The sequence below is a fragment of the Theropithecus gelada genome, chromosome 6 (genome assembly GCF_003255815.1).
Source record: "Theropithecus gelada isolate Dixy chromosome 6, Tgel_1.0, whole genome shotgun sequence".
Classification (NCBI taxonomy): Eukaryota; Metazoa; Chordata; class Mammalia; order Primates; family Cercopithecidae; genus Theropithecus; species Theropithecus gelada.
In genome coordinates this window covers 109,759,412-109,778,224 of record NC_037673.1, presented here as the reverse complement: position 1 = coordinate 109,778,224, position 18,813 = coordinate 109,759,412, and the positions used below count along the sequence as shown (strand labels likewise).

Genomic DNA, 18,813 nt, shown 5'->3' with positions numbered 1-18,813 from the left:
GCCATTACCATTTAAAATTTACTGAATTCTGTTTGAACACATATGGTAGAATGGAAAGATAATATCAACTTGATAGTTTTTATGTTTTAGTAAAGGATTCTACTTGTGCTTTAACTGATTATTCCTACCACAGTCAGCACCACAGTGACACTAATATATCATAAAAGGATTAATGAAATTTTTGGTAAAATATTCACCTCGTTGTGAGGATGGAAACATTAAATACAGTAGAAATTTGTTGTACTATGTAAACTAACAAATGGATCTCCTCATTATGCTTTCATTTCATGATAACTGAAACTATGGTTTGATGATAAACACAGGAATCCTTTATACAAAGCAAAATTAACTAAAAACTAGCTGCACATATGGAAAATATGCTAGCTAAGTGAAATTCACAAGAGTTTTTAAAATAAAATGTAAACCCCATATGCAACTTCAAAATATAAAAGTAAATGTAATAAAATTACAGATGAGAGCATCATAACATCTAACTTTCGAAAAATAAAAGTAACCAATGCATTTTGGCATTTCAATGGCTTCTTCCTTAGAAAGAAAAATGATGCTATAAGTAATCAAATTTGACACAATGTTAATAATAATCAATTTATTAATTTACAAAGGATGTTACTAAACATTTAAATCAAATATAAACATATGCCTCGATATTCCCTACTTCTAAATCTAAAAACAGTTTAAAAGATCAGCTGAAGAGCCAACATCTGAAATGACTACTTAAAAAGCTCACAGACACAGGAGTCTCTTAAAAACAAACAACAGGCCGGGCGCGGTGGCTCAAGCCTGTAATCCCAGCACTTTGGGAGGCCGAGACGGGCGGATCACGAGGTCAGGAGATCGAGACCATCCTGGCTAACACAGTGAAACCCCGTCTCTACTAAAAATACAAAAAATTAGCCGGGCGTGGTGGCGGCGCCTGTAGTCCCAGCTACTCGGGAGGCTGAGGCAGGAGAATGGCGGGAACCCGGGAGGCGGAGCTTGCAGTGAGCCGAGATCGCGCCACTGCACTCCAGCCTGGGTGACAGAGCGAGACTCCGCCTCAAAAAAAAAAAAAAAAAAAAAAACCAAACAACAACAGCAACAAAACAGGCATTCATTTGATGCCTACTAAACACTTAATTTCATATTCCCTTAATTTATATTTCCATTAGGCAGACAGATGCAAAGATCTAGCTCCAAACCACTTTCTCCCCAATACTGTAATACAGAATTGGAAATGTATTAAAGTTTGCATCACACTAATTTGTACTTTTTTAAGACTACCTAAAAACTAATAAACCAACCAGTTCACTTCATGTTGTCACCAAACAGCACAGTTGCTTTCAAGGCATGGTCACTATGCCTACAGTAAATTTATTTTTCTGGGTTTTTTTTTTTTTGAGACAGAGTCTTGCTTTGCTACCCAGGCTGGAGTGCAGTGGCACAATCTCAGCTCACTGTAACCTCCGCCTCCTGGGTTCAAGCAATTCTCCTGTCTCAGCCTCCCAAGTAGCTGGGACTACAGGTGGCCCCCCGCCCCACTATGCCCGGCTAATTTTTGTATTTTTAGTAGAGACGGGGTTTCACCGTATTGGTCAGGCTGGTCTCGAACTCCTGACCTCAGGTGATCCATCCACCTCAGCCTCCCAAAGTGCTGGGATTACTGGCATAAGCCATTGCGCCCGGCCTATTTTTCTGGTCTTAATGAACTATAAGCTAAATTGAAGATGAGATCTATCCAATATTTCTGTTCTAACTCCTCAAAGCACCTCCTACATTGCTATGAACTTCATGTGAACATCAAAAAACAATTAGTTAAGATTAACTGTGTTCAAATCCTGGCTCTGCCACTTGCTAGCTGTGTGGTCTCAGGAAAATTACTTAACATCTCTAGGCTTTAATTGCCTCATGTGTTACACAGGTGCCAGGTGTTAAAATAGACTCTGCCTTATAAAACTGTTGTTAAGATCCATGGTAGACTGGATAAATAAAATGTGGTACATGTACACCATGGAATACTATGCAGCCATAAAAAAGAATGAAACCATCTCCTTTGCAGGAACACAGATGGAGCTGAAGGCCATTAGCCTTAGCTAACTAACCCAAGAATAGAAATCCAAATACTGCATGTTCTCATTTGTAAGTGGGAACTAAATGATGAGAACACATGGACACACAGAGGGGAACAACAGGCACTGGGGTCTACCAGAGGGTAAAGGATGGGAGGAGGGAGAGGATTAAGAAAAATAACTAATGGGTACTAGGTTTAATCCTGGGTGATGAAATAATCTGTACAACAAATCCCCTTGACACATGTTTATCTATGTAACAAACCTGCACGTGTACCCCTGAACTTAAAAGTTGAAAAATAAACTATATCCACACTAGTACACAAATGAAGGCATGCTCTGACATACATCCTGCTGCATTTAATGCATAAGAAGGAACCACTGGTCCTTGTCACTCACTTCTGTAAACAGCAAGTGCACTAAGGCCATGGGAGTCACCCACTTTCAGGTCAAGGTCTATCCTTTCCCTTTTGGTAAACACCAGGCCAGAGATGAATCAGCCCCAAAGGCTCTCATCCAAATATGAGAATGCTGACTCCTTCTCATTAAAAAGAAAAAAAAAACTAAGAGATTATTTTATTTTCAGTAATCCTTTTATTCTTGGGAAACCCCAGTTTAAATGTGATCTAATTTTTTATTTTATTTAATAATAGTTTATTTAGCATATTACACCTATGATCATAAGTAAGATAAGCTCATAATTTTCATTTCTAATATTTTCTTTATCTGAGTTAGGTAGCAAAGTTATACTAGTTTCATAAAAAACAGGAGGTGTCCCTCTCTTTGATTCTCCACGAAAAACTGAAGTAAAAATAACATTATGTTTATTGTGCAGCCATAAAAAAGAATAAGTTCATGTTCTTTGCAGGGACATGGATGAAGCTGGAAGCCATCATCCTCAGCAAACTAACACAGGAACAGAAAACCAAACACTGCATGTTCTCACTCATAAGTGGGAGTTGAATAATGAGAACACATGGACATGGGGGGAACATCACACACTGGGGCCTGTCGGGGGCTAGGGGGAAAGGAAAGGGAGAGCATTAGGACTACTATCTAATGCATGCAGGGCTTAAAACCTAGCTGATGGGTTGATAAGTGCAGAAAACCACCAGGGCACATGTACACCTATGTAACTAACTTGCACATTCAGCACATGTATCCCAGAACTTAAAGTAAAATAAAAGTAATAAGAAAAGAAATTATGTTTATTGACTCTTTCATTTAAATTACCTCTGAATAGGCATTTGTGTGAGTAAATTTCTAATCTTGATTAAATTTATATAATGATTAAAAAAAAAAACAACTGTTGTTAGGATTAAATGACAATCCATTTAAAGCACCTAGCACAAGTACACAACAACACTTAATAAATGTTTGCTCTTGCCTCCTCAAGGAATGCAGCCCTGCGATATCTTGATTTTAAGTCCATGGGACCTGTGTTGTTGGACTTCTGACCTCCAGAACTGTAAGATAATTTTAGCCACTAAAAAAAAGAGTTAACTCCTATTATTATTGGACACAGCAGGTTTTCTTTTTAGTGGATATCCAAAAATTCACTACCTGAAAACCATTTTTCTTACTTTAGCTGGGAGGAGAGAGGAAGAATGCAGTACGCAACTTTCCAAGACAGGAGGCAAGATGGGCAGTAATCTAAATTTGAAAAGGGGAATGTCCTTGTAGGTTGGGAGCCTTCTGGTCAGGGTAAGTAGAGTACTTGGTACTCTATTTGGTACCTATTAGGCAGTGACCTTAGCAGTCACAGAATAAGAAACTTGTACTTGGAAAATCTACTTTCATATACTTCATATTTTCCCATTCTACAGATTTTCAACAAAGTTCATTTTGTAAAATCCATTTTTGTCTAACTGGGACTGAGAAAAATCGAGACGGGATTTTGTTTTTGTTATAAACAAGGCAAAGACTTAGAAAAGTGAGCCTTTAGGACTAAAACACAGTGACCTCAGTGTGACTTTAAACACAACCTTTGAAGTTGAGGAAAAGAAGTAAATAATGATGTGAAATTTTTGGTATGTGAAACCTGACTAGAATTTCAAAGAAAACTTTAGGATATACTAAAAATCACAAAATGGGGCTTTTACTCCAAGAATGTTTTCACTAAAAGACAAGCAATTACAAAAAATAATCAAAACAGGTCCAAGGCACACTAGCTCAGGCCTATAATCCCAATACTTTGGGAGGCCTAGGCAAGAGATCACTTGAGCCCAGGAGTTTGAGACCAGGCTGAGCAACATAGCAAGACCCCATCTCCACAAAAAAAAATTTAAATTAGCCAGGCACGGTGGTGCATGCCTGTGGTCCTAGCTACTTGGGAGGATAGCCTGAGCCTAGGCGTTTGAGGCTACAGTGAGCTATGATTGTGCCACTGTACTCCAGCCTGGGCAACAGAGGAAGATTCCTAAAAAATAAAAATAAAGCCAGGAGTAGTGGTTCACGCCTGTAATCCCAGCACTTTGGGAGGCCGAGGCAGGTGGATCACAGGGTCAGGAGATCAAGACCATCCTGGCTAACATGGTGAAAGCCCGTCTCTACTAAAAATATAAAAAAAAGTAGCCAGGCATGGTGGTGGGTGCCTGTAGTCCCAGCTACTTGGGAAGCTGAGGTAAGAGAATGGCATGAACCCAGGAGGCAGAGCTTGCAGTGAGATGAGATCGCGCCACTGCACTCCAGCCTGGGTGACTAAGCAAGACTCTCAAAAATAAATAAATAAATAAATAAATAAATAAATAAATAAAATCAAAGCAGGTAAAAGTCAATTATTTGGAAGATGAAAAACAAAATCCATCACAAATGGCTTAATTTTGAAAGAAAGAATATCAAAAAGAAAAAAACTGACCAGAAAAAAATTAAGAACTATCACAAAAAGTCTGGAATCTATCTTTTAAAACTTATATAAGAAGCCCAAATAAGAGAATGAGGCAATGAGAGACTCGAAATAGAATCCAGGCTTTCTGCCCTTTATACCAGGTGTCCTCTCAAATACGTACTAAGAAACTATAATATCAGACACATACAGACACACACACACACACACAGAGGAAAACTAACTTGCCAAGTCAATAAGATTTTTCACAAAAATCCGGCTGGGCCCAGTGGCTCACGTACTTTGGGAGGCCAAGCAGGGAGGATTGCTTGAGCCCAGTAGTTCAAGACCATCCTGAGCAACATAGTGAGATGTTGTCCTCTACAAAAAACAGAAAAATTAGTTGGATATGGTGGCATATGCCTGTAGTCCCAGCTACTCAGGAGGCTGAGGTGAGAGGATTGATTGGGCCTGGGAGATGGAGACTGCAGTGAGAAGTGAGCCATGATCATGCCACTGTACTACAGCCTGGGTGACAGAGCAAGACCTTGTCCCCCGCTCCCCCTACAAAAAAAAAGTGAAAGGGTGAACAGATAATTTCATGAAATATAAGTCAGGTACAAATTCTGATACAAATGAAAAGAAAGGATTTGAGAAGTAGATTCAAAGTGATTTATTTCTTTTTGTGAAAAGAAGAAAAGGCATTTGAAAATCACAAGGACCACTAAGAAAATATAGTACAAAGTTTACTCAAAGATGAAAAGGAGAGGGAAGTAGCTAGGGTATTTCATAAGAAGGTTGAAAGCATTAAGGTTATAGGTATTAGGGACTGGATAAATAGACGGCATTGCCTTGCTTCCCTTAGCATCTCTTTTCCTTTTTCTTCTTTCTCTGGCTCTTCAATGTTTCCGCATTCCCCATTTTTGTCTCCATAACTTCCTTCTTGATTTCTCCTTCCCAAGATATTTATTCATTCCAGATCAACTCTTAGACGACTATGATACTGAAGAGAAGGACAGGAAGTCTACTCTAATGGACTGCTTTTCTAAGTTAGCTGTTTAGAATGCAAGACCCATGTAACCATAGAAATGACGTAGCTACAGAATTGTACATTTATAACATGCATTTCCCAGCTCAGACCCAAAACCTCTTACTTGCAACTACTAAACCCAAACAGTGCTAAAACTGGAAACTTCTAAGTTTGCAGTAACCTCATTTGACATCAAATGTGATCATGTGATTACATTGACATGAGGTTACTAATAGTCTCAGTGTGAATATTCATAAAATTTCCAGCAAAAATATAAATGTGACTAAAGGTGATGGCCATATTTTATTAGGTAGATTACATAACATATTGCAAATATACCCAAATACCTTTCTAAAGTCTAAAAAATCTGAATCTCAAACATATTTAGCCCAAGTGTTTCAGGATAAGGTATTATGGCTCTGAACTATATTTTTATTTTCAGGTGCAGTATTTTACCTACCTAGTGGACTATAATATGGGCACACTCAGGAATCTAACCACTGTTCCAGCACTGGCCTTAGTGATGTTCAAAATGCACATTCACCTAAACTAAATCCCGTCTCAGTAATTTATCACTGTAGTAGGCAGTCATATGCAAGACATTCCTACATCAGCTACTTTCATCTTGGGACCGTCTGAAGATTTATTAATTAATATATTTACTTAATTTTATCTTTTTTTTCCATGTCAGTAGTTCTCAACCTGAGCAATTTTGCTCTCCAGAGGACATCTGGCAACCTCCAGAAGCATTTTTGGTTGTCACAACTGGGGTTGGGGGTGTTAGTGCTATGTAGTAGTAACGGCTAGGGATACTGTTAAACACCCTACAGTACACAAAACAGAATAAAGAAGTATCCAGTCCAAAATGTCAATAGCACCAACAGTGAGAAAGCTTCCTTTATATTGATCCCACCATCCTTACTGACAAAATGAAATAGGTCCACAGAATTTAGAGTTTTTCAGTTTGGATGGCTCAAATGACTTTTCCCCACTGTAGCTCTGTGATCCTCCCAACAAAACAAAACAATTTCCTCCTGTACCACTTTTTAAAATTATTTCTAATCATCAGATTCTTGACTTGGTAGGAAAGAAAACAATGAACATATGTTCTAAAGCTTACTATTACAGTGCAGTAACAGTAAAAGACATAAGTTTCATAAATAATTGTACTTATTATCTTTTGTACATCAATATTTTAAATGAGATTTCATTTCTATCAAAAAATAAAAATATTTTTCTCAAGAAATCAACTTCAACTTTTAAACTATTTTTTTCTTACATCTTAAAATTTACCTTTGAAAGAGTTCAGAGTATGCCACCCAAATATATGTCACTCTCCCATAAAGATTATTTTGAGCTGAAGGCAACTGAGAAGAAGCAGACCTAAAAGAACTCTGCCCTCCCCTGCTTTACCAGAAAGGGCAGGACTATTCTTAATAAGAGAAACCACTCTAGACTCTTAACCCAGAGACAGCACCAGAGGAACCTACATAACCAACCTTGCTAAAACAACACATACCTTCCATTAGTTTCCCCATATATACCTTCCCACAATTTACTGCACCTACAAGTTCAAAGTCCTTTTCCTTTGTCTTGTCATTTTTTAAATAAATTCATTGTTCTTTATTAAGATGTCACATCTTAATAAAGATGTGTTACTATCGAGTTTTAGTAACACATGTTAGTGTGAGTTACTATCGAGTTTTCCCCTATGTATGCATGATGCGTATCTTAATGAGCTTATGTTTTTCTCTTGTTAATATGTTTTTTATCAGTCTAATTTGCAGGGTCCCAGCCAAGGAACCTAAGCTGGGTAGAGGAAAAAGCATTTTCCTAGGGAAAAAGAAAACAAAACAAAAAAGGCAGGGAGAGGTAGACAGAAGGAAGAGGAAAGAGGTGAATTTGGTACAGACCTGAATCATTTTATCTACACAGGATACAATTAAGAATGTGAAGTTAAAACAGTAATAACTACTTAAACGTACTCAGAAACATTCTCCCTTTTTTGAGCAAATAATCTTTTTTTAAAAACAATAAGAAAAGCTACCAGCTTACCCTTTACTTTTAGAGACCAAACCAAGAGACTGACTGAGTCGATGAATAAAGGCTCTTTCAGTACTGGTCAAAGAAGAAGGAAATTCCATCTCTACATGAGAAAAAAATAAAAGCAGTACAATTTGTAGATAGGCAATTTTCTCTCAAGTAATACACACAGACATAAAATATGAAAAACATAGACAATCAAATTTATTATACTTTATGTGAGGTTAACTTACTTTATATTTCATATTCTAAGTTAATAAAATTAATATATTTTATTAATAACTACTGAACGTCTACCAGAATTCTGATATTGATAAAAAGACATCTATGTATTAAACCTAAATGTGATAAAGGCCTCTGATGTTCACCAATAAACGACTCCTCTTACTTGTGCTGGAATTTTGAGTTGGTATAATGACTGAACATATTTAACTTGGTCCCTACTTGTTTAGTTAACAAAATAAATGATGAGATATGCTCAAACATTATGAATTCTCAACATGAAACTCCATTGTCTTTGCTTTCGAAACTGTATAGAATTCATATTCACTATTTCAGAGGGATTTGTTATATACTGCTGAGGCTTTCTCTTTTTTTAATGTGAATTCAGAATCTCTCTGTCCAGAACATTCCCCATTTTTTACTATAAAGAGTCCAGAGTAAGAGGTCCCCTAATTAAGCCCGCAGGTCCGAATGAGCCCTCAACATACTGTACAGGTCACCACAGGTCAGTTGCTGGTTCTGCACTATATGATCCAAGACAAGTGGCTTTCTAACCTCAGGAGGTGTGGAAGAGGCTTCGTGTGCCAAACAAGTTTAAGTGGGTAGCGTGATTGCTTCAGGGTTCAAACGTATTACCGGTGCACTTACTTATATGTTTGATTTCTTTCTGCTCTTCTACATCTGTAGCTTAAACGTGCCACAATTAAGGTAACACTCCCTTAAAAAATTTTTTTAAGGGTTAGGGCTAACCAATATCTGAAACACGGTGGCTTAACCGCCCAAGGCTGTTGAAAGACGCGGGGGAAAAAAACACTTGCAGCTAGCGAGCAAAGTGCCCATAACCCCACCAATGCGCAGAGCACCTCGCATTTTACCGCAGGGCTAACAGCCGCGTTCCAGACCCGGGTGCCGCCGCTGAGGCCCGACCCGGACGGTGGCCCGGGTCCTCCCTCCCTCTTCGGAGGCAACCCCATCACTCGGTGGGCCCAGGTTTGGGGGGCGCTGGGGTGAGGGGGTGTCCTGACGGCCAGCAGGGTCCCTGTCGGGAACCTCACCTCTCTGGTCCCCGTATCGGAAGCGCTCCAGCGCGATATTGACTGCGATCTTCACCTCCTCATCAATGCGAATGTCCTTCAGCCCCTTGGCCCGCCCGCCGCCCCCAGGGCCACACGGCGAGGGGCCACCGCCTCCGCCACCGCCAGGAGCCGGCTGCCGCGGGGAGACGCTGCTCGGCCTGGACATTGCCCTGAAGAGATGGTCTCCCCGCACGGGAGCGGCCAGGCCTGCTGGGTGACAGCCAATGACAGAGACCGTGGGACTCCGGGGCCACTACCCGGCGGCTCCGCAGACGGCCTGCGTTGGGCTGAAGTCACCAGAAAGCCCTCAGTCACCACAACAGCAGAAGTGAAACCTCCGCCGTTGATATCACGGCGAGGCGGGGAGCGCGGGCGTAATGACGTCACCAGGGCCGACGCCCGTGACCTCAGCGCGGCCGCCGCTGCGCGCCTAAGGGAGGCTCTGCCGAGCTGTGGTGCGGTCTTCTTCCCCCGCCGCCCGCCAAGGGTCGCTCCTCGTCTTCTTATTCACTCCCTTGCTATCTCGTTTAGTCCTTCATTAATTCCTGCAGTAAGCATATATGGGCTCCCACTGTGGACCTGGCACTATGCCACGCCTTCGATATACATTGGAGAAGGTTCCTACCTTCATGGAATTTATATTATAGTGGGAGGAGGGTTGCCAGATTTAGCAAATAAAAATACAGAATGCCTAATTAATTTGCATTTCAGATAAACGAATACTTTTTAGTATATATATTTCCCGTGCAATATTTGGAAAAATATCATAAAAAAATACATATACTAAAAAATGAGCGACTGTTAGGTATCTTGCATTCTTCCCTTTTCTGAATGGGAGATTTTAATGCAAGTATGCCACCCTTGCTCTATCACGCTACACAGGGTAGCTGAGTGGGGACAGGTACGTAGTACATATTTACATAGTTCATGAGTTACCTGGCAATAAGGATACACATCTGAATCTAATAAAGAGGACTGTGTACCAACAACAGATCCTGGATGCAGTGACTAGATAGAATTCCAGGTGTCTGGGGAGGATATACGTGTGTTCTGTGTGTGGTAAAAAGGGGGCGGAATATTTGGTGACAAGAAGTATGAACTGTGACAAAGAATACTAATACTCATCAAAAAATGTTTCTCCTTTTCTTCCTAGGCGTGATATTTCCCAACTCCCCTGCAGTTAGCTGGGGGCCACATGGCTGAGTTCACATGGCCATTGGAATGTTGCTGGAACTGATGTACACCACTTCCAGGATTGGTCTGTAACACCTTCCTTGAAGTCTCCCTTCTCTGCCTTTCCTGGTCTTCTGGAAGTTCTTAGACAACGGTAGAACCACTAGATAGATAGCAGGTTCCCGATCCCCTGAATGAGTGTGATAGAGTGTCCTCACCAACCCACATTGGAATATGACATGGGTAAGAAATAATCCTTAGTTGTGGTAAACTGCTGAGATTTGGGGAGATTTTTTTTTGTAACAATATGGTAAATTGTTGAATTCATCAAAGGTATGGCCTTTGATGAATTACACATTCCCGTGTTCACACCCTTGTATTCTTCCTTCCCATATGGACTCTGTCCTTGGCAATGTAACTTGCTTTGGCCATTGGAACATCAGCAAATATGAGATAAGCAGGGCCTTGAAAGGTGTTTGTGCATTAAGGCTTACCCTGTTTTGAGGCTGAGAATTCTTCTTCCACAAAGTAAAGAAGCTTAGGCTAGGCCACTGACAACTATGGCCCAATCATCCACCAACACCAAGGGCGAGACAGGCAAAAAAGGCCATAATGGAAAGTCTAGTCTCAGAAAAGCTACTGGATGACTACAACTCTGTAAGCAACCCAAAGCAAGATTACAGAACCACCTAGCTAAACATAGTCCAAACTGTTGACCCACAGAACACATAAACAAATAAAATGAATGTTGCTTTAAGCCACTAAGTTTTAGGTTGGGTTTGTTACACAGCAGTAGATAACTGATACAAAGAGTTAGCTTATTCTGACTAATATATTTGGACAATGATAAGGCTGATCTTGGGCAGAAGTGACTGGGCTGAGAGAATTGGCTTTACCAGTTCCAGTTTGTACCCAGTTGCCTAAGAACTGGGGTCATCAACTTCTTGATATGCCTATAAATAACTTGTGGCATACGAGCATGCCACAGCACAGTGGTCTGGAAACTGCTCTCTTCACATCTATAAAATTGGCCTGGTAGAGTAATATAGTCTTAAAATATAACCAAGATTATTTTATTATTGATGCTAGGGATATTACCTCCCACCCTTTGCCCCCTCATCACCTCTACTTTGCCAGCCCTCCATCCCTTTCTCTCTTGTTCAGCCACGTCATTTGGGATTTATTGTTTGGGGGAATATTGTCTTAAGTTGGTTTCAGTTTTTTAGAACTGGAAGAAGTCACATATTAATATACCAGTAAGTTGCCTAAAAGGATCCTGAGCCCTGCTTCTACTGGGGAGAACAAAACAAAAACCCTGAATGGTGTGGGAGATCCTGGAACAGTATGGCCTGTGCTGCTTTCCCAAGGGAAGCCCAGAGAGGCAGCCCAGGAAAGAAGGGTGGTGTGGTGTGCCTAGGCAGGTGAGGTTCAGTGTGGTATAGAGCAGCAGAGGATTCCTGGTGCCCAAGAGGTGTCCAGAATTGGCAGAGAGATATGCCAGACCTGAAGGAATCACACAGTTGAGAATAAGCAATAAATGACTTAACAGTGACCTATGTTGTTTGACCACCAAGGATCAGAAACTCTTTCCCACACTTACTAATGCCTTGCTACTCCATAAGTCCCCCAGAACTTAGAAGCAAGCCTAGAGAAGAGTGGCATCCCCTGAATTAACTGAGGTTAATTACAGAAAAACTAAGTTATTTCATATCTAAATCTATGGAATAAAATTTGTACTTAATTGTAAAACTACGTCCAGTGTTATCATTTTATACACATATCATAATGTATATATCGAAAAAATGGTATTTTCCTATATCCTGTATATATATCTACCTATCTACGTAGTAATCAGCTTAAATGTATATTAATATGGTTAGCCACAAGGTGACACTAGAAAGCTATCTTTTGCTTATGGTTCTAGGTCTTGACTCTGATTTTCATAAACAGCTTCTATGAAGTATTGTAATAACAGTAGTAATCCCTTCCAGGGACAATTTCATTTTAATAAGGGAGGTGGCAGCAATGAGGTTAATAGGAGGTGATGTTCATATTTTAAAATCATAAAAATAAGACTCTCTGGAAGAGGCTATCAACTAGTTTGTATTCTTTCTCTTCTTACCCACTCTCATGGGATAGGATATCCCAATCATTACCAAAAGTATCAGACACTAATTTATTCAACATCCATAAATAAAAAATGTAAATAGACATAGTCCGTTAGATCTTGGAGCTTAAAATTTAAATGACTATTTTTACAGAATGTGCCTTAAAAACATCTAGAACATCCTTAACCATCTCCCAAACACTAAAAGCTCAGTCCAAAATTGTGAACACAGTAGGTCAGCAAATACATTGTGTAACTCACTGAGCAATTGCTATCTCATGTTGGGGATGACTGAGAAGAGGAAAACCATCTCTTCCAGGAAGTCTTGCTTGTTTGTTTTATAAAGGAGATACAATTTTAAAGGATTGTGTAGGAAAATAGGAAGAAAAGGTTTGGAAAAGCTCACAGGCTTACAGGGAAGAACTTTCTTTTTTTTCTTTTTTTCTTTTTTTCTTTTTTTTTTTTTTTTTGAGATGGAGTCTCCCTCTGTCGCCCAGGCTGGAATGCAGTGGCGCCATCTCGGCTCACTGCAAGCTCCGCCTCCCAGATTTATGCTATTCTCCCGCCTCAGCCTCCGGAGTAGCTGGTACTACAGGCATGAGCCACCACGCCCAGCTAATTTTTTTTTTTTTATTTTTAGTAGAGACGGGGTTTCACCATGTTAGCCAGGATGGTCTCGATCTCCTGACCTCGTGATCCACCAGCCTCGGCCTCCCAATCTGCTGGGATTACAGGCGTGAGCCACCATGCCCAACCCATGGGAAAGAATTTTCTAAGCAAAGGAGCAGTATGTAAGAGAAAGTACTATGTCACAATCTTGAAAGCCCCTCATTGGGAGCATGGAAAGGCAGGTTGAAGGGACCAAAGAAGAAAGTAGTGACACTAAATGATCAATGTAGATCTAGTCTATGGTCGGATACCAGAGGAAATTTACCTACTGGGAAGACAGGAGGGATGTAAATTTGTCCGTTGGCATATGTCCTTATGGAATTTTAAGGAAACCATGCTCTTGGGATGCATCAAGAGTAGGATTTTAAAAATCAAGTGTGGAAATGATGACACTTTAAATAATGTAACTGTGGTAGTAAAAAGAATCAGGTGAGAATGTATTAGAGGATGCTGCAGAGCTGGGAGAATGAAGACCCCTAAGTTTCTCCTTCAGGAGACCGTTAAGAAGAACTCAGAGACGAAGAGGGAGAGTATATTCATGGAGCTGTGTCCTGGAGCCCTCTGAAGAGAAGAGAATGTCAAAAACCCACTGAAAACAAAAAGGTTATTGCTAAATATTTAATGTTTCTGTTTTATTATTCAGTTTTTAAAGCATAGGCAAAGTTTACCCATGCAGATAGCTGAAGAGGATTTGACTACATTTTTCCATTGCTTGACAGTGTATTTATATCCCACAAAATCAAGATTTTATTTTCCCCAGGGCACACTTAGTATTTGAAAAATATAGTACTTTATTTCTTACTGATATTTTTCTTCAAAATCTTCACAAGCAAAATCCTGGTAATTACTGAATTGGGGTGATGGTTATACCAGTCTTCTTTATATTATTCTTTTTACTTTGAGGCATGTTTGAAAATGTTGACAGTTTTTTAAAAAATCATTAAGAGTCTTTCTAGCCCCAAAATGTATCAAGTTAGTAAACCTACTTATGCATTTGGAATAGGTTAAGAAAGAAGTATTCTTTCAGGACATGTAACTACCTGGTTTGATTGGATCATCCAAAAGTAGTCAACTCCAGCAACAGCAACAAAGAAAAACTAGCCTGGCGTTTGGTCAGGGAGGAATACTATTTAGGAATACTCCCTTGGCAGATGTTTTAGGGACGTTTCTTTCATGTTTAATTTGGCAAATTGACTCACAACTAACACTGAAAAGGAAAGAGACTGCATGATTAAAAGAAGATTATTTTAGTCACCTTAGGCTGCCATGACAAAATACCATACACTGGGTGGCTTAAACAACATAAATTTATTTTCAGCAGTTCTGAGGGCTGAAAAGTCCAAGATCAAGGTCTGGGAAAGTTCAGTTTCTATAGAGAGCCCTTTTCCTGGCTTGCAGATGGCCACCCACTTGCTGTGTGCTTACAGGGCCTTTTCTTGGTGCTTGCACTCAGACAGCTTGCTCTCTCGTGTCTCCTTTAAAAGGGCACCAATCCTGTCTTGAGTGTCCCACACTCATAACCTTATCTAACACTAATTACCACCCCATCCTCAAGTACCTTCACATTGGAGGTTAGAGCTTTAATATATGAATTAGGGGGGTGGGGACACAAACATTCATAACAGAGATGTCAGGGACTTCAGAGTTATGTGCTAAGATGCATGTGGACACCACCTGACTCAAGTCTCTCCAATCTATTCCCCAAACTTGATCCCATCGTCTTCCTTTTCCTGTAATGACTGGTCTATCACACAGGGTAATGGGGCCCCAAGAAGTGCACTGGAGTCACACTGATGCCTCCACACTCTTCTTCAGCCACTTCCTCTCCTCTGGCCCATAAGACCTATCTAACAGACTGTTCTCACAAAGTTTTCAATCAATACTAAGGACTGAATAGTCTTCCAGGGACATTTCCACTTTAACAAGGGAGTCTTAAAGAGGAACCTCCAAAATGCAAAGAAATAAATCTCTTATAATGTAATTTCTGGAAATGCTATAGCTAGTGAGGAGTTTGCCAATGGGATTCCATCTCATTATGCCCTGAATCACTGCATGGGAAGTGGCCACTACTCTCTGTTTGTGAGACTAATCCTTGTCAAGAATTAGGTAGCACATGAGCAGAGGAGAGTTTTGACTTATTGGGATTTCTCCAAAGTAATGAGCAAGTGAAATTTTAACTATGGCAAATAAATCATAGAATTTTAGAAATAGAAGGAACCTTTGGAATTCAACTGGATCATTTTACAAATGAGGAAATGAAAGTATAGCTTGGCTGGGTTTATTGCCCAATATTGTGTAGTTACATGAGGATCCAAGACTAGAATACTTTTTATGACACCATTTCATATCATCACTCCAGTTCTGCCCCATATCATTAGATATCAAGATCAGCTTCTGGCAGCACACCCTCAGTCTAGACCAGTTAGCAAAGAGGTGGTCAAGCAAGCCACTTCCTCACCAGCAACCCTTTAATTGATGAGCCTTAGGCAATCACTTTTGCACATTTCATGTTGTATTGGGTCTCAAAAATTGTTTTGTGGCTTCCTTTTCAAGTAAATCATACATACTGAATTGCCAACTGTTACCACCCTACCTTTTGTATTCATAATTCACAAATGCAGGCAACCTGTAGGTAGGTTCAGTCTTATTGTCTCCATAACTATCAACACACAATGGAAAAAACAAGCACCAGTCTCTTACCTTCACAGACTCTTGAGAAGGTCCCTGACATTAGAGAGATTTATGGGGTCAATGGACAAATGCTAGATTTAATAAATACTTCAGATACAAACCACTGTATCGATCTCTTGGATCCCTTCTGATTGCCCAAGGTGGAGATCATGGTTCTTGCAACTTCAGGACTTGGCTGCTGAGAGGAGCCAAGAATGTGGAAACAGTGTAGCTTACTTCCATGCTGGTCTGAGGTTTATGGGAAAAAAAAAGGTAATATCAGCCCATGGTTGGCTTAATAACAAGGAAGAGCATTAAAGCTATTTTGAGACTTTTTTTCAAGTTTGTACTTTGGAAAATTTCAAATCTCAAATAAAGAGAATGGCCGGGTGCGGTGGCTCACACCTGTAATCCCAGCACTTTAGGAGGCTGAGGTGGGTGGATCATCTGAGGTCAGGAGTTCAAGACCAGCCTGGACAATATGGTGAAACCCTGTCTCTACTAAAAATACAAAAATTAGTCGGGCATGGTGGTTCACGCCTGTAATCCCAGCTACTCACGAGGCTGAGGCAGGAGAATCACTTGAACTCGGGAGGCAGAGGTTACAGTGAGCCGAGATCGTGCCACTACACTCCAGCCTGGGTAGCAAAGCTAGACTCCATCTCAAAAAAACAAAAGAAGAAGAATGAATCTCCATGTACCCATCATGCAGCCTCAACAGTCTGCCATCCTTGACCCAGGTGTACCTCCACACGCTTCCCACCCTTACTCAATTATTATCATTTTAAAGTAAAATGTATATACATTGAAATGCACAATTGTTAGCTATACTATTTAGGACTGGACACCCTGTGTAGCCCACACTCCTATTGTCTCCTTTTGGGCATATTTAAAATATGTAAGTCAGTAGATAAGGAAATAACTTACAACTTTTCAGCTGTTCTCATTTTCAAATCACGGGGCATTCTTGAGGGTGCTCCTCACTTGAGAAATTCTTCCTTTGTGCCTCCCGTCATCCCATCTCAACACTGGAAAATCAATCCACATTTGTTTCTGACACTGTTTGCTTCTGCACATTGGCTCCAGTTGTCTGCCTGACTTCTTAGATTTGAGAATCCAAATGAGATTTACAATAATTTATTCACTGGCTCCACCCATCTAAGATAAAAATCCCTGCTCCAATCCCCTCCTAGAACTCAGTAGCCTAACTCACTCTTGACTGCTTTGCCTGGTAGAGGAGATAAGTGAAGCAGGTTAGCCTTCTTGGTCCACCAGGGGAACATGTCGGAAATAAGAAAGAGAATGGTAGCTACAGAAATAAAATGCATTCCTTCCTAATCACCCCAAGTATACTGAATAGAAGGTGAATGAAATAAAGAGAAATAAGGCCAATGCCTCAAGTCATTCCTGATCAAAAGTAAGGAAAGAAAAATAAAGCTTCTGAGCTAAGTGTCAGGGTGATTGTTCTTGCTATAAGTATCTTTCCCCTAGAGCAGTGCGTATTAGACAGATAGACAACCAGATATACACTGTTTTTATTGTGTCCAGAAAAAAATACATGCGTAAATGAAAACGTTTTATGAAACAATATGTGACACTGCAAGTCCTCCCCCCTTATCTGTGAGGGATACATTCCAAGAGCCCCAGTGGATGCCTAAGACTGAGGATAATATCGAACCCATATACATTTTGCTTTTTCTATACATATATACTTATGATAAACTTTAATTTATAAATCAGACACAGTAAAAGATTAAAAACAATAGTAATAAAATAAGAGTGATAACAATATACTCTTCATAATTTCATGAATAGAAGATTCATTTTTACTGTAGATCTTTGCAACCTCAGCATATGATCTTTTTTTTCATTCTCTAAATTGAGAACTTTTACCTTTTCACTTAAATGAAGCACTTTACCGCCTCACTTTGGCATATCCAAATTGCCAGCATCCCTCCTCTTGCACTTTGGGGCCATTACTAAATAAAATAAGGGTTACTTGAATGCAAGCACTGTGATACCACCACATTCGATCTGATAACCTGAACGGCTAAGTGAGTAATGGGTGGGTAGTGTATACAATGCATACACTGACAAAGGGAGGATTCACTTTGCAGGCAGGACAGAGCAGGACAGTGCAAGGTTTCATCACCAGAACTGTGCACAATTTAAAAATTATGAATTGTTTATTTCTGTAATTTTTCATTTAAGATTTCTGGACCATGATTGACCATGGAAAGTGAAACTGCAGATCAGGGAGGACTATTGTACTAAGTTAAATACATGCAGATATTTTATATTTCTCTAGTTCATGTTTTTTTTTTTTCCTCTAGTTCATATTTTTAAAAGCTTGGCCACCACCTACTAAAATGATTTTGCAGCCCACTGATGGGTTGCAAACTGCAGTCTGAAAACCACTGCCCTAAGGATTTGGCATAAGATGTTGGAAAGGAGCTCTTTTCTCTGGAGTTCTTGGCCTCACCGTTTCCTTCCTTAGAAACCAGTTTGATTCTTCACAAAGCATGGTTGCTCAGTTTAAATCCAAGATACCTATGTTCATTACAAGAGATGATATTTACCTAGGGATTGTGTAAAGTCAACCAAGATATAACACCTGACAGGCATAAGACTCCTCTTTATAGCCAGCCCTACCTACTAGAGCTAGGGTAGAGGTGGCTGGAAAGCCTGTCATCATGTGAGGTACTGAGAGTGTGATGACGATGCATATCCCTGCACACACTCAGCCTGCCTCACATAGTCCCTATTGTGTTTGCCACATCCTTTAGTTCCAAGAAGAAATGCAAGCACATTAAAAATAAGACGTGCTGTATATGCAAAGAAAATACCAGGCCCCTTCTCCAGAGATTTGAATCTAAACACTGTATGGCTAACTTCCTATATCTGAACCCTGAATGAGAAATAGAAAACATTTT

General features: G+C 40.0%; 1 protein-coding gene across 4 annotated transcripts in view; it reads right to left on the bottom strand.

The window, feature by feature from the left end:
- Positions 1-9,661, bottom strand: part of YTHDC2 (YTH domain containing 2) — an 81,752-nt gene extending 72,091 nt beyond the window's left edge. For 3 of the 4 annotated variants that reach the window (XM_025389014.1, XM_025389017.1, XM_025389018.1), the window contains exons 1-2: positions 9,241-9,661; positions 7,976-8,066 (exon numbers count right to left, since the gene is read on the bottom strand). In XM_025389014.1, the coding sequence (XP_025244799.1) occupies positions 7,976-8,066; positions 9,241-9,427 (278 nt within the window). In that variant the 5' untranslated portion in view covers positions 9,428-9,661. The remainder of the gene's footprint in view (positions 1-7,975; positions 8,067-9,240) is intronic. The other variant, XM_025389016.1, reaches the window with a different exon arrangement.
- Positions 9,662-18,813: the final 9,152 nt, after the last annotated feature.